Raw genomic sequence first — 24012 nt, 5'->3', positions numbered from 1 at the left:
GAGTTTAGGAGACATAGTTTATAGATATAAAAGTTTTATTTGACACATCATTATAGATAATGAAAATACAATCATAAAGCAAATTATAAAAAGACTGTATACATATGACACATTTGTGTAAAAGTTTGTGTAAACCACCCAGTGGTCAGATAAAAAATAATTTAGTCAGCTTAGACAATAGGAAATATTTTTAGTTTTAAAGGATTTTTTTTTTTTGTAAATTGAACTTATGAATTATGAGGCAGAATATTATTTCATCTGAAGTCATTTGAAGGATGTTGGTGCTGATGATGAAGTCATGGTGTTCTTCAGAGGCACAGAGGCAGTTGTACTGTGTGGAGCTGTCTGCTGGCTTCTGTGAAGATCAGAAATAGGTTCAAATTAGTTTAATTTCCCATTAATCTATTAAGTCATTCTTTTTGAATTGCTCTCTGCCGCACAAATCTACATCTTTGCATTGAATGTGTATCTGAAGCATGAGTAAATATGTTTAAAGATATTCTCACCTCTTTTCAAGAGCCTTTATGATGACATTTTGAGTGAATTTTGACTCTGGATTCATGCATTTCCGTCCTGCGCCATTCTTCAGAGTGACACTATGAAATAATAAAAATCAGTGAGCTAAATCTTACTTGGGTTTGTTTTACAGTTGACAGATTAATTGAAAATAAAATAAATGATTGTATACAAATGTAGGTTGTGCTTACATTATCTCATGTTTGCGACAAGATGGACTTGGAGGAATGATTTCAACCTTCTCGATGTTCTTGACTAAAACCATGTTTGCACCTTTGTCTGCACAGAAGCACCTGCCCTTTGAAGACCTGTCCTGTCCTGGAAGAGGAATGTCAGATATTTCATTAGAGTCTATTAACTGCAAACATGACCATAAACAAATGTACATTCTGAAGATATACTGAATGCTCTTGATCGGTAATCTCTCAGAGCTCAAACTCACCTTTCACCCCTACAGCGATCAGGCAGATGAGAAGAACAAAAGCTGCAATAGTCTTCATTGTCTTCTTGCTCTCGTTGAACTGTGCTTGTGTTATGTCTAGGTCAGTGAGACTATGACTGAAGGACTTCAGGAGTTCATTTAAATACTGTAGGATCAGGGTTTCCCCTCAGTCTTAGTTCTCTTTTTAGGTTTCAGTACTCCAGCGTCCTCTATTTTTTTCTTTTTTTTTATTGTGATTTCTCGGAAACACTGTCCTTTACCCTCATGGAGAGAAGCCTGTTTGTTTTGAGGGCACCCTGTTTGTAACTTTCCATGAATGAGGAAGGATATATTGCTTAATTAGACTGGAATATCTTTGTGAATTATGATTTGGTGGAAGTACTACTAAAACATTGAAAGTGAAAACTCTTGGGACTTTTCAGTTGTTTTCAAAATATTTAATTGATTGAATTTGGCTTTTATTGTCTTTTTTAAGCATGTGACCATCTGTTGTTTACATTTTTGCGTATAAAGTAAGGTAACAATTCACAGAAATATAGAAATACACATTAAACTATTTATTAACACAATCTGTGCCGGTAAAATACAGATACACAGTGACATGTACCCATGTTACAACCAAAAATTTAAATGCATTCAGTCCTGACTGAATGCTGCCATTAAAGTCCAAACCAGACTCATTCCTGAGGTGTTCCAGTTAGAAAGTCCAGGATCCAATTACAGAGGGAGGTATTTATGCCCAACAGGTTTAGTTCATAAATGAGCTGTTGTGGGATTATTGTGTTGAATGCTGAGCTGAAGTAGATGAACAGCATTCTAACATAGGAGTCTTTATTTTCTAGGTGGGTAAGATCCAGGTGGAGGGAGGAGGAAATTGCATCGTCTGTAGAATAGTTTGGACGGTATGCAAACTGAAGCGGATCGAGTATGTTGGGGAAGCTGGTTTTGATGTTGTGCATGACTTACATCTCAAAGCACTTTATCATGATTGGATTTAGTGCTATGGGATGCTAGTCATTTAGACAGGACACAGGTGATTTCTTTGGTTCTGCTATGATTGCTGTAAATTTGAGACATGTGGGGATGACTGCCTGGCTAAGCAAGATGTTGAAGATATCTGTTAGGACATCTGTCAGCTATGCAGCAGTCTTTCAGTACACATACAGGTATGTTGTCAGGACTCGCAGCCCGCAGCCTTGCGTGGGAGAATCTTCCTAACATCGGGTGGAGACAGACAGAGCACCTGGTCATTGGGAGCTATGAGCAGTTTTTTGTGCAGGTGTGTCATTCAGCATGTCAAACCGTGAGTGAAAGTTGTTGAGTGCATCTGAGAGGGATGTGTCATTATCGCAGCCCTGTGGCGGGGGCTTGTAGTCAGTGATGATCTGAATGGCTTGCCACAGGCTCTGTGTGTCTCTGCTGTCTGTGAAGTGATTGTTGGTTTTTTTGAGCATATGACCGTTTTGCATTTTTGATGCCACAGGACAGATTGGCTCTTGCTGTTTTGAGGGCTGCTTTATCTCCTGATCTGAATGCTTCATCTCTGGCCTTTAACAGCCCACGAAGTTCTTCTGTCATCCACGTGTTTTGATATGCACATGTGTTGATGGTCTTGGTGACTGTCACATCATCATTGCACATTTTGATATAGGCAGTCACTGTTTCAATGAACCCCTGCACTGCAAAATATTATCTGAAATGTACATCATTCAGTAATGATTTCTTGATAATTGAACTATTGTACACATTGCACAGCTGTTGTTCTGTGACATTGTGCAGACAGCTGAATCACAGTGTGGTGATGTAAACCACAAACTACACAGACCAAATGTTTTTTGTTTTTTTAAATAGAGCTTAATAGAGGTCAGTCGTTATTGGTTTTCACTACCCTTTTAATTTGCATTGCATGTTCTATTTTGAAATCTTCGATAAAAACAGTGATTTATGGAAATTTGGAAATACTGACACTATCAAATGTCATCAATATGGGAAAACATATAAGACTGGTATAATTACTTCTATAGAAATACGACTTGGAATGTTTTTTGAATAACCTCTTATGCTCACTTAGGCTGTATTTATATATATAGAATTTTATTTTTATTTTTTCCTGTGATGCTAAGCTGAATTGTGATCAACCATTTCTCCAGTCTTCAGTGTCACATGATCCTTCAGAAATCATTCTAATATGCTGATTTATCATCAGTGTTGGAAAAAGTTGTGCTGCTTAATATTTATTGAACCCTGTGATACTTTTTTCAGGATTCTTTTATAAATGAATAAAAACATTTTATCAATCTCACATCCTTGGTGAATAAAAATAGTTTCTTAGATAGATAAATAGATAGATAGATAGATAGATAGATAGATAGATAGATAGATAGATAGATAGATAGATAGATAGGCAGATAGATAGACATATATGCTTATTTTATAGATATAAAAGCTTTATTTGACACATCTTTGTGGACAATGAAAATACAATCATAAAGCAAATTGTAAAAAGACTGTACATATGACACATTTGTGAAAAAGTTTTTAAAAACAACCAGTCTGATCTCATGGCAGTTTGTACATATTTTACGAGTTGCACAATTCGTATGAATTTGTACGAATGACATACACCTAACCCCGTCCCTAAACCTACCCGTCTCTGGGGTCTAGACGAATTACCCACCCTGTAAAATACATACAAATTGGTCGTGAGATAGCGTTGAAACAACCCAGTGGTCAGATAAAAATAATTTAGTCAGCTTAGACATTAGGAAATAAGTTAAGGTTTAAAGTTGTTCTTTGTATGTTTTTTTTTTTTTTCTAAACTGAACACCAACTTATGAGGCAGAATATTATTTCATCTGAAGTCATTTGAAGGATGTTGGTGCTGATGATGAAGTCATGGTGTTCTTCAGAGGCACAGAGGCAGTTGTACTGTGTGGAGCTGTCTACTGGCTTCTGTGAAGATCAGAAATAGGTTCAAATTAGTTTAATTTCCCATTAATCCATTAATTCATTCTTTTTGAATTGTTCTCTGCCACACAAATCTACATCTTGGCATTGAATGTGTATGTGAAACATGAGTAAATATGTTTAAAGATATTCTCACCTCTTTTCAAGAGCCTTTATGATGACATTTTGAGTGAATTTTGACTCTGGATTCATGCATTTCCGTCCTGCGCCATTCTTCAGAGTGACACTATGAAAGAATAAAAATCAGTCAGCTAAATCTTACTTGGGTTTGTTTTACAGTTGACAGATTAACTGTAAATGAAAATAAATGATTGTATACAAATGTAGGTTGTGCTTACATTATCTCATGTTTGCGACAAGATGGACTTGGAGGGATGATTTCAACCTTCTCGATGTTCTTGACTAAAACCATGTTTGCACCTTTGTCTGCACAGAAGCACCTGCCCTTTGAAGACCTGTCCTGTCCTGGAAGAGGAATGTCAGATATTTCATTAGAGTCTATTAACTGCAAACATGACCATAAACAAATGTACATTCTGAAGATATACTGAATGCTCTTGATCGGCAATCTCTCAAAAGAGCTCAAACTCACCTTTCACCCCTACAGCGATCAGGCAGATGAGAAGAACAAAAGCTGCAATAGTCTTCATTGTCTTCTTGTTCTCGTTGAACTGTGCTTGTGTTATGTCTAGGTCAGTGAGACTATGACTGAAGGACTTCAGGAGTTCATTTAAATACTGTAGGATCAGGGTTTCCCCTCAGTCTTAGTTCTCTTTTTAGGTTTCAGTACTCCAGCATCCTCTCTTTTTTCTTATTTTAATTGCGATTACACGGAAACACTGTCCTGAACCCTCATGGAGAGAAGCCTCGACTTAGGGGACCCTGTTTGTAACTTTCCATGAATGAGGAAGGATATATTGCTTAATTAGACTAGAATATAGTGGGAGTACTAGTAGATATTAGGCTAAAACACTGCAAAACTTTTTAAACTGACTGAATTTCATGGCTTTTATTGTCTGTTTTTAAACACATGGCAATCTGTTGTATACATGTTGTGTATAAATTAAGATAATAATACACAAATATAGAAAATGATAATCTTTTTCAATAATTTTAATGATAATGAACCACTGTTTCAAAGTAATCTGTGCAGGTAATTACTGTCAAGTACTCAGTGATAGGCACCCAAGTAACAACCAACAATTACTGTGAAGTTTGTTTAATTTGACTGTTTACCAATTGTATGTAAATGTGGCCTTACTGAAATCAGCTTTCTCAATAGTCAAGTTTTATATCATTCTTAATCACCCACTCCCCTCAACCACCAACATCCCTATCAGAGTGATATCCATTTTTCTAAAGATTTTTTCTTGCAATGTATTGCCAAACAAGTCCTCAGTCTCAACCCTGCTTAGCATCAGAGTATTAGATGCTGGTTCATTATTAAAGAACATTTTCAGTGTAGTAACCCAGCGATCATAGTTCTAACACCACAAGTCAATAACAACCAGTGAAAAAATAAAAATGTTTGCATTGTCTTCTTAGCTTATACTCTAAAAAGATAATGAGTGGATTTACTGCCACAATTTAAATAAATGCATGATTGCAAAAAATCGAATTTTTTGCTTATACTTAAACCTTTATGTAAAGTTCTGTTGATATAATATTTTATTTTTTTTTAACATCTGTTTAATACTGTGTGTAATTTAAACAAAAATACCTTTGCTACTGATGTAATTTTTTGTGTGTGTTTACACGTTATATAAAGTTTCTTTTATATTATAGTTTTTACATTTTTGCCACTGAATGTTATACAGTACTTCATTAGATGTACTTGCTTATTAAGTTACATTAAGCATGTAATATGCTAGCCAAAAATTGTTGTTTTTCAAGCAAGTTGGTTAAATTTCTAAACATTTACCTTTACCTATTTAACACAAGATCTGTTACTGTCATTTTTGGTCTGTGAAATTAATAAAATAATAATAATGATCCATCTCCATCATCACAAAGTGTGGCTGGGATCTTTTGTTTTTGCTTTTGTGCATGTAGATGTTTAATTTATTTATGGAGGCATTAAGAAACCACAAACAAGGATGTGGGACAAAACGTGTGTTTTCTGTGGAAGATGGTCATTTGTTTTCACTACCTCTTTATTTTCAGGCCAGTCTAAGCAATATTTGTTACATCTGATGGTAAAAGATGATGACATATATTGGCCGATAATGTGTGTGAGTTATTTGTCCATAAATTATTGTATAGTTAATCTCTAAGCACTCCTGGGTCATGTTTTTTTTTTAAATAAGACTTGACTGGTGAGCCAGGTAAGTTTGAGGATAAACTGGCATAAACATAAACAAAAACAAAAACTGCAAATCAGTTCATTAAACAAAACTTTTTTTTTGTCTTCACTGAAATTTTACTGGAATGTTATCAAGTGTTTTCACTACCCTTTTCTTTATATAGCATCTTAACCAGACATTGTGTTGAAGTCTAAGCTAATGTTTTAGCAAAATCATGATGATGAAAAGCAAAACTGAAACTGAACAAAAATAACACTTTATGTGAAATCTGGAAATGTCACTTCGACTGCTACATATTTTTATTATGTTTGCACAATGCATGCTGGTATTATCAGTTAACACGAGTTAAGCATGGAGTGCCACAAGGATCTGTCTAAGGCCTTCTGCTATTTTCAATATACATGTTGTCCCTTGGTAATATTATTAGAAAATATGTGATTAGTTTTCCATTGTTATGTAGATAATACCCAACTATACATTTCAACAAGACCAGATGAAACTTTTAAACTAACTAAGCTAATAGTGTGTTAAATATGTAAATTATTTGAAGACCAATCATTTTCTCCTATTAAATTATTATAAGACACAGAATCTCATAGTACACAGCATCTATTAGATTAAAATTTCCATCTAGACAGATATACTGTTACTTCTTCTACAGTCAAAAATTTAGATGTAATATTTGACGGCAACTTTTGTTTTGCAATTCATATTTCACGTTACAAAAACAGCATTCTTCATCTTAGAAACACTATGGAACAGCATAATCTTTTGTTGAAATACGTCAACTTTACTGTAAATTTCTGCTATATGGACATACAGTACATTAAAGGCAGGGTAGGTAAAAAATGTATAAAAAACTTTTTTTCCAAATTTGTTTAAACTTTATTTATATATCAATACATAATTAAAATGTAAGTACTCTGAAAAAGAAAGTATAAAAATCGAGTGTCTGTAGACCTCTCACAACTGTTTTAAAGACAGCTCATTATTTCCATTCACTCCACCCCCTCCCTTCTGGGCTTTATCGTCTCTACTACGACTCGCTAAGTAATGTTATGTTAGCTATATTACGCAGGTACGTGTGCTAATGACACATGCTTCATGAAAAAATAAACAAAAAAATATGTATGATCAAAATACAAAAAGAAAGATTTACCTGTCCAGCAGAAATAAAGCCATCAAGGAGTCACTTTTCAGCCCCTTGAGTTCCCTCAGTTCTCGCCATCGCTGGAAAGCCACGCCGATATTAACTTGCGTTTTATTTCTTTGTTTATCCAAAGACTTTTTGTTCATTGCCTTTTCTTGTACTGTTACTGTCTTCCTTTTTTGCCTGGTTTGCCTTCACTAACTGCATAGGCTGGTACTGTGAATTTTGCTTGCTGTTTCTCTGCCATTGTTTTGGTATTCCTAGGATCCGTGCCTCTTGAATTCCTCAAATCAAACGTGCGCGCGGAAGTGGGCAGGTCATGTGTGGCAAAAGGGTGGTTGCCATGGTTGCGAGAGAGTGACAGTCGCCTAAGCCAATCCTATGTTTCGTCCCGAATGGAAATAATGAGCTGTGTTTAATACAGATTAAACGGTCTAGAATCACTCGATTTTTATACTCTTTTTATCAGAGTACTTACATTTTAATTATGCATTGATATATATAGAAAGTTTAAACAAATTTGGAAGAAAGTTGTTTATACATTTTTTACCTACCCTGCCTTTAACATAATCACCACTGATAAGCTACTCCTAATTAAATATAATGTAGAATTTAATAATATTTATTTAATCTGAATTCAACTTACATGCAATTATGACATCATTTCAGTATATAAAAAAAATATAGGCCAGTTTATGATTCATAAGTAATTCAGACATATCACTCTGACTGGGATAATGTTATTGGATTTGTATGTCAATAATTTAAACTAATTTGTCAAAATGCATTTACACTTGTGATGAATGAATGAATGGGGTTTCAGACAATGTTTCCATTTCTAGAAGATGCATCCTTGTTCTTTATGCTAAAACAGTTTTCACATGAATAATTAACAGAGACCAAAGAGCTAGAATTTATGGAAGACAAAAACTTTTATTTGAAAGCACAGTGGACACAGATGGACAATGAAATTATAAACACCATAAGTGGACTGTATAACAGCAAAAACAGTGTTTATTTGTTTTATGAACATGAAAGTAAAATTAGATACAAAATTAAATATATATTTAAATTTGTTTTTATAATTTTATCATTTGAAATTTAAAATTACTATATCACAATCAGTTGCATAAATTATCAAGCAGAAAATATTTACAGTTTATACATATGTGTTCTAGACAAACTCATGCAATGTATGCAAACTGTCAGCTAGAGGTCAGCATCTGAGGATGTTCTTCATTGGCATTATAACACAGCAGCTAATCCAGTCTTGCACGAAGCATCTACTGCGGGGCCCTGTAAAGATCAGAAATAGTTCATTATATATCATTTAAAATATTCTATATTATTTTTATATAATTTATTCATTTCAGAATTGCCAATAGGTAAAACAAACCACAAAGAGTTTTTTACACTCACATCTTTTCAAGAGCCCTCTTGATTAAATTCTGTGTGAATTTAGACTCTGGATTCAAGCATTTCCGTTCTGTGCTCTTCAGATTGACACTGGAAATAAAAAAGGAAAGATAAGCTAAAGGTGTTTAAGAGGTTGAGACAGCAGCATGATCAATAATAAAAAAAATAAAACCATTGTTTTTGTCCTTACATAATCTCCTGTCTCCCACAAGATGGACTCGGAGGAATGATTTCAACCTTCTCAATGTTCTTTGGTAAAACTACATTCACTCCTTTGTCAGCACAGATGCACCTGCCTTTGGGAAACTTCTGCCCTGGAAGGAAGATTGTACTTTATAGGCTGCAGAACAGCATGATGAAAACTAATATTTTTAAGAGATACAGTTATACAATAAATTAAATTATAGGTCTTAATAGGTAACACTCACCTTGTACTTCTGTTGCAAGCAGACAGGAAAGAAAAACAAAAACGGCTGCAGTCTTCATTGTTTTTTTTTAAAGTTTTGACGATTGTCTAAGACTGTTATTGCTAGTTGAGCAACAGTATTTATAGCTGTCAGAAGATCATGGATTTACAGTGCGGACTCAGTTCCCAGTTTCAGTTTCACAAGCACATCAGTTTTGATTTCCCGTTTCTTTGAAATGCCCTGACTTTGTCTTGTGTCGTTTAGTGCAAAGATTATCCTGGCCAATGAGGAAGAATTATAATTAGTATTACAGCAATTTTGGAAGTTGGTGTAAATTCTTTAAAACACACTTTGAAGCCCAAGGTAAATGAAGGTATCAAATGTAAAATCCCTGCACAAGCACTATAGCATCCATTATACTGGCAATCACCCTTAATTATAATACTGTTTGGTCAGACAACAGCAAACAGTTAGATGTGGTCAACTCCATGTGCATAAATTATTAAAATGTTTAAACTGCCATTAAACACAATATTTTGGACTATGAAATGACCAATGTGATGATGAAAATCAGTGACATCACGTCCAACGTGAACCCAACTTCTGTTTTCAGAGAAATCAGTCATCTGTTTTCACTACCTCTGTAGATGAAATATAGTCTTAATAAGAAGCTCACACTTGTGAAGAGGGAAAAACTTTTTGCAAACTGACGTCATGAGCAAAATATTTACTTTAATATTTTCTGTTACATTTCTAATGCAAAAGCAGAAGACCAACATACAAATAAGGATGTATTTTGTGAACATGTAGGTTAAGAGTATGTGTAAGTCTAGCACACAATGGTGCTGATTGTTAAACTTTGTCATCAACATGCTATTTAGTATGATTAATACATATGAACCCAGCCTGGTTCTTATACACATAAGCTACAATCTCGATTCTTTGTGTTTACATATTTTGCCACCAATTTACCAAAACACAAAATAGTTAAATTTTCAAATGAGATTGAGGGGCAGTTGCATAAACATAGTCATTATGCTAAGACTGTGTTTTAAAATCTGCATGACATGGATATTGCAATTATCTTTTCTTTCCTACACTGTGAAAAAATAAATTGTACAGGCAGCTCATTACACGACATGACATTATCCATTGATTTTACGGACATTTCTGTTCACTCTAAAACACAATGCAATGAGGTGTAAAATTCAAAACACTGGTAAAACACCTGTAAAAAATAATTACGGAAAAATTCCTTCAAAATATACAGTTAATCAGCCTTAGTTTTCAGATTCAAATTACACCAATATATGTAATTGATTTAAAAAAGTTATGCCCAGTCTTAATATATATACATATATATATATATATATACAGTACAGACCAAAAGTTTGGAAACATTACTATTTTTAATGTTTTTGAAAGAAGTTTCTTCTGCTCATCAAGCCTTCATTTATTTGATCAAAAATACAGAAAAAACAGTAATATTGTGAAATATTATTACAACTTAAAATAATAGTTTTCTATTTGAATATACTTTAAAAAAATAATTTATTCCTGTGATGCAAAGCTGAATTTTCAGCATCATTACTCCAGCCTTCAGTGTCACATGTAACATCCAGTCTATCACATGATCATTTAGAAATCATTCTAATATTCTGATTTATTATGAGTGTTGGAAACAGGTCTGCTGTCTAATATATTTGATGAATAAAAGGTTAAAAAGAACTGCATTTATTAACAATAAAAAAAATTCTAATAATATATTTTCTTTACTATCACTTTTTATCAATTTAACACATCCTTGCTGAATAAAAGTATTGATTTTATTTTAAAAAAAAAGAAAGAAAGAAAAAATTACTGACCCCAAATTACTGACCAGTAGTGTATATTGTTATTACAAAATATTTATATTTTAAAAACATAGCTTCTTTTTTTTTACTTTTTATTCATCAAAGTATCCTAAAAAAGTATCACATGTTCTGAAAAAAAAATTAAGCAGCAGAACTGTTTCCAACTTTGATAATGAATCATCATATTAGAATGATTTCTAAAGGATCATGTGATAATGATCCTAAAAATTCAGCTTTGCATCACAGAAATAAATGATAATTTAAAGTATAATAAATTAAAATAATAAACTATTATTTTAAATTGTAATAATATATCACAATTTTCGATCAAATAAATGCAGGCTTGATGAGCAGAAGAATCTTCTTTCAAAAACATTAAAAATAGTAATGTTTCCAAACTTTTGATCTGTACTGTATATATATATATATATATATATATATATTAGGGGTGTAACGGTACGCAAAAATCACGGTTCGGTATGTACTGTACCTCGGTTTTAAAGTCACGGTTCGGTTCATTTTCAGTACAGTAAGGGAAAGAAATGCAAACATTAAACTGCAGGTTGTTTATTACTATAAACCTTTTTTTAACAATTTGTTTACACTTTTTTTTAAATACTTTTTATAAAATATATATAAAATAAAAAAAGAATAAGAAATAAAATACTGCTGCAAAGTTCTCCATTAAATAAAATAGTCTCAGTCTCAAACCAATATCATATAATAAAATATAATGAAAAATATAAATAAATAACTATGATTACAGTGCAGCATTACCAATCCCAGCTTGTAGGCCTGCTCATATTTAAAATATATATATAACTTTTCCAAAGTGTAAAGTGCAGCATCAACAGTTTCAGTTTTTAGACCTGCTAAGGTTTCGTTATTGCGTTGGACCGATCGGAATTAAGAGCAAAGGTCTGTTTAAATGCCGACGGGAGCTGCCTTTGAATTACAATCGTTTTTTCCTAGTTGTAGTGATGTTCACACTCGCGTGATGCCTTTTGGAAACCTTAGGCCGGTGACACACTGGCATATATTGCACCTGTCAAACATAGTCTTTTTTGCCATCAATACTGCTGACGGTGTCCTTTATCAGTAGGCTTTATATTTATGCTCAACATGAAGTATAGATATTGTTGTCATGAAGACAAGAGCCTGGTCTGTCGGCGGTCTCCCTCTATGTCACCTACAGTAGCAGCAGCGTGTCAGCGCCGCGTCAGGCACGATTCTGGTGTGGAAAGACACAGAAAACACGAAGCAGCAGAAACGCCACGCTCACGCCACGCAGCCAGTGTGTCACCGGCCTTAAAATCAGCTGCAGGGCGGGATTTGCGCTGAACACGAAGACTTCCGACACTTAATATGTTCGTTTGGAAACACGAAAATGTACCTATGTTATGTATACAAAATATTGCTTTCGGTCATTCGGTACACACATGCACCGTACCGAAAGCCCTGTACCGAAACGGTCCGGTACGAATACACGTACCGTTACACCCCTGATATATATATATATATATATTGTATGACTAACTTGAAAGACTTAAGCATCTCATGCAATGAACAGCCTATAGCCCAATTTCTTTGACCACATCTCACACATAAAGTATGCTCTGAATGTGTATTTAAGACATTGTGTCAGGTCAAAAGAAGTTGAAAGTTTAAAAACATTTAATCATTTCACTGTGATTCATCCCCTTCCTGTGTGAACAAGCCTTTGGGTGCTAAATTTGGATTGTCTTCTTTTAGTGACAGGTCATTTTTGCAGTTTACCTGTGACTGGTGAACACACTCCTACAGACTCAGATGAAAACTTATTCACAGTGTTGTTTTTGTCCCCTTCCTCTTCTACCATATATATTTTTAGAAATGGGATATTTCCATGTTCACCCTTGATTTGTGGTGTTGAGATATTTTCCATTCTCAGTTTCCCTTGTTGTTTCATATTGAGTCTTGTTGCGCTAACTTCGGTTTTTAGGATGATGTCATATAAATAAGCATTTGTATTTGTATATTGCAATTGAAATTGTATATTCTTATTATTTTTGTTGTTGTTGTTTTTATATGTGTATATTAGGTGGAAATAACATACTGTTTTTAAGTATTAAATGGTAATGGGAGTGGGGGGGGGTGCAATAGCTTTGCATCTTTAATTCTCTCCTAGTCTCCTGTTTAGTTTTTGCACACAAAGAGACATTTAACATAACTAATATCTCTTCAAGAGCCAATGACCAAGACCATTAACACAAAAATCATCAAACCTTCACAAGATTTTATTTGAAAATTTTATCTGACATTTAACAACAAACATCCAAAATGACATCCAACACATTTTTTTTTAAATAAATTAAAAACACATAACATAATGTGTAAATATAATATATAAAATACTGTAATATAATTTATATTGTTATAAATTAAAGAATCAATACAGCTTTTTAATGACAGCGTCCACAGTGGCCACAACCTCCACACATTTTACTGAGCACTCCTAAAAAAGAAGAAACATAAATAAACATTACTCCATTATATTTCCTAATTTTTATAATAAGATGTGAAGCTCAGGTCTTCAATATCAATTGTTATGTGATTGATAAGACTCACTTGGTCTTTTTTGCAGTCATAGCAATGATGTTCTTGGTAAACAACGACTCTTTGTTTAAGCATCTTCGACCTCCATTGTTTTTCATTGTGACACTGTTCAGACACATCATCAGGTTATTTAAAGAGAACTTAGATTGATAATGTCTTAAATTCAATAAGAAATAATCATGTACTTACACAACTTCCACATGTCCACAGGATGGACTAACAGGGTGAATTTCAATTTTCTCTATCAGCGTTGGCTTCACCATTTTGAGACCAGCACCACGACATAAACATCTTTGGATTCCAATCCCAGGCCTCCCTGGATGAGGATAGAAATAAATGACGGAAATTATTAATTTGATTGTGCTGAGTTAGTAAAATGTTTCAAAATAAAAAAGCACAAACAATCTTACCTTCAATAGCAACAATGGCCAAACTGACAAAAACAAGTAGAGCTGCCACAGTCTTCATTGTTTCAGTCTCTTGAAGGTCTTCACTTTAAGCCACTTGACTGACCAAATGTGAATACATGAGCTGACTGGCTCCATTATATATGCTACATCAGAGACACTCTGGGATTTCCCTGTTCACTGCTCAAGTGCATAAGATCTGTTACTCTTTCCAGTTCCAGTTCCAGTTTCTGGGAAATAAACTGAAGTGATTTCATCAGTTTTTGGGTGCCAGAAAATCATCATGAATAATATATAATTGATAAGAGATATAATAATTGTAATAAGAAACAAGGTGGCTTTTTTATAAACTAAAATTGAGGATTGACTATATATATATATATATTGCAATTAATCACATTCTGTATATTTAAATACACACACATGCATGTATATACAGTATTTCAGAAAATATGCAATGTTTATATATTAAATACATTTATTTATAATATAAATTATATGAATGTAAATATAGTCATGTAAATACATATTCATATCTTTACTTGTTTCTAGTTTTGTTCATTAGTTTGTATGTAAATTACCTTCAGTTCGCTCAGTGCTTGGTTTTGGCACTGTTTATGGTTAGCGATTGCTGTTAAGAGTGTTTACCATCTGTGAATTAGGCTATATCCTGTTTGGATGATCATTTTGTTTTGTTTATTAACGTAATAGTGCTACAATTTTGGTCCACTATTGCTCCAACTCATCTTGCTTGCCGCCCTCCCACTGTGACCTAAAAATGGTTATGGATTTAGCAAATGTTACACCGATGATGGCTTCCTACAGGACCAAACCAGACCCTGCAGTTTTCACTCCCAACTCCACATTTATTCAGGATCCCTTAGTGTCATGGTTTAACGCTCAAGATATACTTTTAGCATCATTTATCGACATACAGGGTACTTAATTTGATTCAATTGTTTGCCTTATGCGTCATTTCAATGACGCATGTAATTCTCTGTATACATACATAAACACAATGTCTCTGAAAATTTTTGTTAGTTATGTTACATGTCTAAACAACCAAATTTTGGTTATTTTGGCAACCCAGCACAGGGTCAAAAAGGGACGAACCCAGTGCTGGGTTACTATGTTTAATCCAGCATGCTGGGTTGCTTTTTTATGGTTTAAAATTACTACATTGCTAGACTAAAATTAATCCAAATCGAGCTAGGCATTAAACCAATCTCTTTAGCACAACTGATGTGGTCATGAAGAAGTCCCATCAGCACAGCATGTGACATCTTTTACATCATCCAGGGCAGCGTCCTCTTTTAAAACCACTGTTGCATCAGGGGAAAGGACATTCTTTTCTTTGACCAACATTCATCCCAGTCGCCGTCTGTTCTTCATCAGTGCCCTAAAAAGAGAATAACATTTGAAAAAATAAAACATTAAACTCTATCCATTTTCAGATAAGAGGTGTATTCACATCAGTAAGGATAAGTAAATAGTCTGTTTTATAATTTCAACACTTTGTGTGGTTGTATGATGTCACTGTCTATAAAAAAAACAATGATTGCCATTTACTACAATAGTAAATTATGCCTGATGTATTTATTAAATTTTTAATTCTTTTATTTTTAAGTTGTCATTTATTGAACCATGCTTGTGACAATCACACCACAGGCCAATTTTGAGATTTGACTCTGCATAACACTGCAGCTTTATAACAGCTTTATAACAGTCTGTGTTGGACAAAGAAATGTGTATGTATGTGTGTGTGTGTGTGTGTGTCACAGTGTCTGGGTTGTGTTCCCTGGGTTTCCACTAGGTGTCCTCCTTTCCCACGGTGTCTGTCACCTTATCACTTCCTGTACCCTTATTTGGTCACCTTCCTCCTTGTTTGAGTTAATTGATTGTTCCCCACCTGTCTCCAGTTTACTGTCACAGTGTCTGGGTTGTGTTCCCTGGGTTTCCACTAGGTGTCCTCCTTTCCCACGGTGTCTGTCACCTTATCACTTCCTGTACCCTTATTTGGTCACCTTCCTCCTTGTTTGAGTTAATTGATTGTTCCCCACCTGTCTCCAGTTCCCTCATCATCCTTCTGTGTATTTATACCCGGTCTGTCTGAGTCTGTGTCACGGAGTCCTTGTCTAAATGTTTGATTACTGTCACAGTGTCTGGGTTGTGTTCCCTGGGTTTCCACTAGGTGTCCTCCTTTCCCACGGTGTCTGTCACCTTATCACTTCCTGTACCCTTATTTGGTCACCTTCCTCCTTGTTTGAGTTAATTGATTGTTCCCCACCTGTCTCCAGTTCCCTCATCATCCTTCTGTGTATTTATACCCGGTCTGTCTGAGTCTGTGTCACGGAGTCCTTGTCTAAATGTTTGATGATATCCGTAGTCTTGCCATTTCCGTGTGTTCTGTTCTGTTTCATGTTGTTTGGATACTCTGGTTTCGACCCTGCCTGGACTGTTTACCCTTTTGGATTTGCCCTCAATAAAACATCATACCTGCACTTGGACCTCTACTTGTTTCCTGTATCACCGAACGTGACAGAAGGACTCCGTCAAAACCTTGAGATCCAGCAGTATGTCGACTAACGCTTCTTCCCCAGCCACCGAGCGGGAGAGAGATAGTCGGTTTGAAGGAACCCGCCTGGTTGTGTTTCGCGGGACCAGGGGAGGTCACCGAGGAGGAGGTGGGCGAGAGGAAATTCAGCACAAGATGGCCGCCAACCCAGCGCCGCTGCGGTGCATGACCACCAACCCTGCACCACGAGGCAAGATGGAAGCCAGCCTCACCCCACAGGGCAAGATGGCTGCCAGCTCAGCACCAACGCCCAGGATGGCCGCTGACACCCTTCTCGATTACTTCGAGATGCTATCAAGGATCTTAGAGGTTCCCAAGACGGTTAACGTCATGGCTGCTGAGCTAGAGCCACAGCACAAAATGGCCGCCAGCCCAGCGCCACAGCACAAGATGGCTGCCAGCCCAGAGCCACAGCACAAGATGGCTGCCAGCCCAGAGCCACAGCACAAGATGGCTGCCAGCCCAGAGCCACAGCACAAGATGGCTGCCAGCCCAGAGCCACAGCACAAGATGGCTACCAGCCCAGAGCCACAGCACAAGATGGCCGACTCAACGCCTGAGTCTCAAGACAAGGTGCCACCGACTCACCATCATAGAGGGCGGAGGAAGAGGAGACAGGCGCCTACCATTCCTCAAAGTCCAGAGAACGTTCCCGAGCAGGGCGCTGCCGTCCAGGAGGACGTTCCCAAGCGGGCCGCTGCCGTCCAGGAGGACGTTCCCGAGCAGGCTGTCGCCGTCCCCGAGGCGGTGACCGATGCTGTTCCGGAGGCCGAGGCGGTGACCGATGCTGTTCCGGAGGCCGAGGCAGTGCCCGATGCTGTTCCGGAGGCCGAGGCGGTGCCCGATGCTGTTCCGGAGGCCGAGGCGGTGCCCGATGCTGTTCCGGAGGCCGAGGCGGTGCCCGATGCTGTTCCGGAGGCCGAGGCGGTGCCCGATGCTGTTCGGGAGGCCGAGGCGGTGACCGATGCCGAGGCGGTGCCCGATGCCGTTCCGGAGGCCGAGGCGGTGACCGATGCTGTTCCGGAGGCCGAGGCGGTGACCGATGCCGAGGCGGTGCCCGATGCCGTTCCGGAGGCCGAGGCGGTGCCCGAGGCCGTTCCGGAGGCCGAGGCGGTGCCCGAGGCCGTTCCGGAGGCCGAGGCGGTGCCCGATGCTGTTCCGGAGGCCGAGGCGGTGCCCGAGGCCGTTCCCGAGGCTGTTACCAAGGCGGTGCCCGAGGCCGTTCCAGAGGCGGTGCCCGAAGCCGAGCCGTCTCACTTCTCCACAGGCAGTCCAAAGTCAAGTCAGGTGCCCATTGACCCTCCAGAGTCGAGTCAGGTCCCAGTGGACCCTCCAGAGTCGAGTCAGGTCCCAGTGGACCCTCCAGAGTCGAGTCAGGTCCCAGTGGACCCTCCAGAGTCGAGTCAGGTCCCAGTGGACCCTCCAGAGTCGAGTCAGGTCCCAGTGGACCCCCCGGAGGCAGGGCCAGTCACCGCTGACCCTCCAGAGGCAGGGCCAGTCACCGCTGACCCTCCAGAGGCAGGGCCAGTCACCGCTGACCCTCCAGAGGCAGGGCCAGTCACCGCTGACCCTCCAGAGGCAGGGCCAGTCACCGCTGACCTTCCAGAGACAAGGCGGGTCACCGTTGAACTTTCAGAGTCAAGTCAAGTCACTGGGTGGTCTGCTGCTCGGCCCTGTTGGACTCCGGCATCAACCACAGGGGCGTGGTGGTCATCTGCTCCGCCCTGGGGGACTCTGACGTCGACCACGAGGACGTGGTGGTCATCTGCTCCGCCCTGGGGGACTCTGGCGTCGACCACGAGGACGTGGTGGTCCTCTGCTCCGCCCTGGGGGGCTTCCGCTCTGACCACACGGACGTGGTGGTCTTCTGCTCCGCCCTGGAGGACTCTGGCATTCACTATACGGTTGTGGTGGTCTTCCGCTCCGCCCTGGGGAGCTTCATGTTGTTGTTTTTGTTTTTTGTTTTATGTGTTCACTTCTGTCCCTGTTCCCCTCTGTTAGTCTGGCCCTCCGTCCCTCCCCCTGAGCCTCCACCTGTCAGCCTCCCTCCTGGTCTCTGTTTTGTGTCTGTCGTGGAGCGTCTGGGAGCCGCTCCGTAGAGGGGGAGTTACTGTCACAGTGTCTGGGTTGTGTTCCCTGGGTTTCCACTAGGTGTCCTCCTTTCCCACGGTGTCTGTCACCTTATCACTTCCTGTACCCTTATTTGGTCACCTTCCTCCTTGTTTGAGTTAATTGATTGTTCCCCACCTGTCTCCAGTTCCCTCATCATCCTTCTGTGTATTTATACCCGGTCTGTCTGAGTCTGTGTCACGGAGTCCTTGTCTAAATGTTTGATGATATCCGTAGTCTTGCCATTTCCGTGTGTTCTGTTCTGTTTCATGTTGTTTGGATACTCTGGTTTCGACCCTGCCTGGACTGTTTACCCTTTTGGATTTGCCCTCAATAAAACATCATACCTGCACTTGGACCTCTACTTGTTTCCTGTATCACCGAACGTGACAGAGTGTGTGTATATATATATATATATATTAAATAAAGATGAAATATAATGGGGGTCCAGTACTCCAGGACATTTCCCTGGAAAACGGCACATCTGGTCATGTCAGGCCCACACACAACAAGCCAGAACTCAACCTAAAACCAGTTTCTCACACATGGGCCACATCTGGCCCTCATACAACATGCCAGAACTGACTTGATGTGTGTGTGCCAAATCTGGCCCAAATGACCTCTGCCAGTGCCAGAACTCAGCCATATGTGCCATATTTGGCCCAGATAAGGCCCGGAAGTGCATGCTATCAGGGTATGGTTATGATCAAGACCAATTTTCAACCTAAAATTGGGTTAAAACAACCCAAAGTCCTTAACCAGCGGTCTTAACCCAGCATATGGGTTGAAAAGAATAACCCAGTGTTTTTTAGAGTGATACTGTATGTGTGTATTCACTTTTACATTTACATTACATTTACATTTAGTCATTTAGCAGATGCTTTTATCCAAAGCGACTTACAAATGAGGACAATGGAAGCAATCAAAATAAAAAGGAGCAATGATATACAAGTGCTATGATAAGTCTCAGTTTGTTAAATGCAGTACATGTAGCAAGGGATTTTAAATAATATAATAAAAAGAAAGAAAACAGATAGAATAGAAAAAAGAATAGAGCAAATGCAACAAAAAAAACAACAAAAAAAATTAGAGATCTTTTTTGTTGTTGTTTTTTTTTTTTTTTTTTTTTTTGCTTTTGTTAATTGTATAATAAATGAAAAGAAAACATATACAAAACGATTAGAAAGCTAGTTAGGTTTTTTTTAAAGAATTGAATTAGAATAGTGAGTGCTAAAGTTAGAGGGTCAAATAAAGATGGAAGAGATGTGTTTTAAGCCAATTCTTGAAGATGGCTAAGGACTCAGAGGGACTAAGGACTCTACTTTTATTCTCAAAAATTTTAAGTGTATAATGGGCCTATTCAAACTTTCATAAGCCCATAAACTCTACACCTACCCACTTTTTGACAACATAAAACTCCATAAAACTAATCACAGTTATGTATTGTCTAAATATTTATTAACAGATATTTATTAATACTCCAATAATTTCATCGTGGTGATATTCTGTGTTTGATGCAATAGGTTTCTTATTGAAAGCAGTGGCACCCTGTTTGACGAAAAAAGTGATAGGCTAATGTGATGAGTTGGGAGTGAGAATGTGTTGACAAGCTATCTAGCGATGGTCCTCAGTTGTATTTTTGTGATGGTGTGGAGTAGTTGTTGTTGCAGTACAGGTCACTGTGACTGTGAAGGGGATTTCATAATGAACCTGTCATTTCCACCATGAAGTTATACCCTCTGCCTTCTCCTCCAGTTGGTAGTCCATCTCTGGAAGACCCCCCCACCCTCTCACATATGGATGGCACGTATGTATGTGCCATCCTGGAGGAGCTTGACCATGTTTTCAACCTGATTAGGTTGGAGATAACATCAGGTATAAACATATGCCATTGTTTTGGTTTCAACTGCTTTTTTCCAAAAGCTAAAAATGCATGTGTTACAGAACTACAGTGGCCTTTTTTGCTTTCACATTCAGATAACTATGGTCTTTTCCCATAAATGCACACATTGTGTGTGAACAGCAGGATAAGATGTTCCAAGGTCTTTTCCGCATAGGCAGAATTCTGACAGAAAAGTTCAGCTGAATGTACTACTCAACAAAGCTTTCAATTCACATGCAAGTTCTTCATTTTCCATAACAAAGTGTGAATTCTTATGAGCATGACAAAAACTGTATTGTTTAAATGAGATTTTCCTTTAAATGAAAACTGTATAAATAGATAGCAACAGACTACTGCAAGATGAGATAAAGGTTTCATTGTGGTAGTTATCGTGAGACTTAATGGTCAAGGTCCATTGTGATTCATCCTTATTTTACCAAAAACATTTCATACTATATGTTCTTATACCAATAACATACTAACCTATGTTTCATACTATATAAACAAAACACCAAATTAGCATGAATTATTTTTATTTCATGGTTATATCCCACACAGATTCCCTCTGGATTAGAAAGGTTTGTATAAAAATGAATTAATACAAGTTAAAAAAAAAAAGTGAATAAAGTAGTTATTATGGACATACTTTAAGCTATACAATACTTAACCAAAACAGCATTTCATCTCAAAACTCAAAAATATCAATGTGCTCATAATTTCTGATAGAACAAAATGTTCACTGGCCTCAATTAAAACAAGCCTGTATTATAGTTTCATCAGAGAAAATCACAAAACAATAAATAGATATAAAGAAAAAAAAAATACATTTAAGGCTAAATGGAATTGAAGTCTTGTGTATTATAGCAGAATAATTTCAATAAGAACCCTTGTCATCAAACTTCTTAATCTTCTCTTTTCTTCCTCTCTTCCTTTGCTTTTTGTTCAGCTTTCTAAGTGAAGATAGCACAACGGCACATAATTTAATTCCAATAACATAATATATAAACATAGCCATTGGTTATATACATTCAGTAAGTAGTAGTGTAACAGTGATGTATATCTCACCTTTTGCCCTTCAATAATCTCTGTCCTTGTCTCTCATTTGGATCCAAACACATCTTTAACCTTCTGTTAACCTCCTTTCCTTTTCCCTTTCCTTTCACAATCACAGTCAACCTAAGATCGGGAGGAAAAGATAAAAAACAAAAGCAATTGTTTTATTGCAATCATGGGCTTGCAATTGTTCACTCATTAATTATACTGAATCTATAGAAGAAAATAAAGATTTATAAACATTATCTTGTAATAGGACTCATAGTATGCATACTTACATAATCTCTGTCTTTGAGCAAGAGGGACTTGGTAGGAACAATTCAACTTCATGTATCCATTTGGGCTTCACTGCTTTTGGCAGTTTGCCTCTGCATAAGCAGCGTTGTGATAACCCCCCTGCATGCCCTATAACACAATTAAAATTAAAAACTAATCTACACAACAGATCCAGGTCAGGAAAACTATTGTTCCAAGCCGGTAATCACTGATTGTACTGACAGACAATAAACCTCATACCAAAACACACAAAAAAGGAGATATTTGATATGATGCATATTGGATATGTTTGACAGAAATACTTCATTCAATTAATGACATTAACAAACATAAGATCTGGTGGATTTCTGGAATGCATCATTCTGACTGGAAAATCACTGCATTCTGTGGACAAATATTTTTGTACAGTGACTGATGAACTATAGAATTTTTCAATAAGGACAGACATTATGTATATATACTTTAATTAAACATGAACCGTCTATCTAAGTTTGAATATTTCCTTAGTTTTGTAATGGGGAGTCAGATTGTCCTCAAAAAATAAATATTGGTCAGACACCTTCCTGGACAACAATGACCTTTAAAAAACAAGTTTTTTGGGGGAGGTTTTTTTTTTTTTTACACGTTAACAATATGCATTAAAGGGGTTCAACTAAAATGCTTTACTTATTGTTTTGTGTATATATGATGCAAATGTAAGACAATAGATATCAGCTTACCTGCAGAGTGTGTAAGAGTCACTCCAAACCCCAGAGCAAACACCAGTGTGCAAACAACCTGATTCATGATTCACCTCACAGGCAGCTCCAAAGAAAAGTTTCCTTCTTATACAGTCCGTTCCTTATAAAGCACAGACTTACTTTCATTTTCCAATCTTCCAATGAAATGTTCTTAACAACACATCCATCATCCTTGATAATGAAGTTGAAGTTGCATGGCCGGAACACAAATTACCACTTGTTTTAACATTTGAAAGATATCTGCATTTAAAAGACTTTGTAGAGAGAAAGACAGCACAAATAACACATTATCATTATTATTAATATTTATTTATTTTGCTTTAGTCAAGAAGAATGAATATTTTTTTTGCCAGTCAGAATAAACCTTTTCTAAACCTAGCTTTTAGAAGTGAGTGTTGTATTAACAAGGTCTTATAGTCAAACATTAACATTCACCACCACCAAGCATATGCTAAGCATATCATTGGTTACTTAGTTTGCCTTTTGGGAAGAGACTGTATTTCATTGTGTTGAACTTAACTTGACTCTGCAGAGAACTTGACTCGGCGGTTTTGAATTTGATTGTGCGGGTAAAAACTGTCTTGGGCGGGTGGACAAAATTTGGGCTGGTTTGGGGTCAGTTTGGCGGTTTTCAAAAATATAAATTGTATAGGCTAATTGGCTAACAAACAAGCTCAAGTGTGCATATACTGCATCCAAACAGTCATCACGTTGTTATAAACTGCAGTGCAGAGGTGCTGATGCTGATGAGGACGTCGCGGCCGTACTTTTAGCCAATCACTAGTGATCTACAGACACACGTGATGATTCATGAGCAATAACGGATCTAATTTCAAATGTATGAACTGTATTAGCGATCATAATGCCTAAATATATGTTACATGGTAAAGAGTTGGAGAGTGCTTTAACACTCAAAACGTGAATTACACCTGTTGAGGGAAAGATGACACCAAGACTCTAATATTACTGCAACTCCTAAAATAGAGCACCGTTAAATTATTTAACTTATAACATAATCTATTTATATTTAATCTATATCTAAACGATCTTGTCTTTTATCTTTTAAACAGTACAGATTGGTATATCTTCTTAGTTTTGACTGTGCAAAAATGTAATGTTCTACAATATAAACTTCACAAAAGAATAAAGCCCCTATTAGGGCGGTATTGTTTATCATGTGGACCGCTGTGAAAATAAATGTGCATACCACCTCAGTGATAAACTCATGGATTCGGATGGCGATTATTATTGTTGTTGTTAATTTTCATATAGTATTTATCAATGAATGACAACACAGTTTTGACTGTTATATGTGTGCATA

At 37.2% G+C, this 24012-nt stretch overlaps 3 protein-coding genes and 1 pseudogene across 3 annotated transcripts; all 4 read right to left on the bottom strand.

Moving 5' to 3' along the window:
• Window positions 1-172: 172 nt before the first annotated feature.
• Window positions 173-1097, bottom strand: LOC132140367 (C-X-C motif chemokine 11-6-like). Its single transcript, XM_059549153.1, has 4 exons — window positions 959-1097; window positions 708-834; window positions 507-596; window positions 173-355 (listed from the first exon to the last, which is right to left on the bottom strand). The coding sequence occupies exons 1-4, from the start codon at window positions 1014-1016 to the stop codon at window positions 265-267; spliced, it is 366 nt and encodes a 121-aa protein (XP_059405136.1). The 5' UTR covers window positions 1017-1097; the 3' UTR covers window positions 173-264.
• A 2531-nt stretch (window positions 1098-3628) lies between these two features.
• Window positions 3629-4694, bottom strand: LOC132140365 (C-X-C motif chemokine 11-6-like; annotated as a pseudogene).
• Window positions 4695-13311: 8617 nt separating this feature from the next.
• Window positions 13312-15408, bottom strand: cxcl11.1 (chemokine (C-X-C motif) ligand 11, duplicate 1). Its single transcript, XM_059549152.1, has 5 exons — window positions 14705-15408; window positions 14060-14286; window positions 13839-13965; window positions 13662-13754; window positions 13312-13548 (listed from the first exon to the last, which is right to left on the bottom strand). The coding sequence occupies exons 2-5, from the start codon at window positions 14115-14117 to the stop codon at window positions 13536-13538; spliced, it is 291 nt and encodes a 96-aa protein (XP_059405135.1). The 5' UTR covers window positions 14118-14286; window positions 14705-15408; the 3' UTR covers window positions 13312-13535.
• A 5826-nt stretch (window positions 15409-21234) lies between these two features.
• LOC132140364 (C-X-C motif chemokine 11-1-like) lies at window positions 21235-22824 on the bottom strand. The gene is made up of 4 exons (XM_059549151.1): window positions 22671-22824; window positions 21954-22080; window positions 21688-21798; window positions 21235-21572 (listed from the first exon to the last, which is right to left on the bottom strand). The coding sequence occupies exons 1-4, from the start codon at window positions 22735-22737 to the stop codon at window positions 21497-21499; spliced, it is 381 nt and encodes a 126-aa protein (XP_059405134.1). The 5' UTR covers window positions 22738-22824; the 3' UTR covers window positions 21235-21496.
• Window positions 22825-24012: the final 1188 nt, after the last annotated feature.

This window comes from Carassius carassius, chromosome 5 (genome assembly GCF_963082965.1).
Source record: "Carassius carassius chromosome 5, fCarCar2.1, whole genome shotgun sequence".
Lineage (NCBI taxonomy): Eukaryota > Metazoa > Chordata > Actinopteri > Cypriniformes > Cyprinidae > Carassius > Carassius carassius.
The sequence above is the reverse complement of the archived record's forward strand: the minus strand, read 5'-3'. Positions and strand labels throughout refer to the sequence as shown.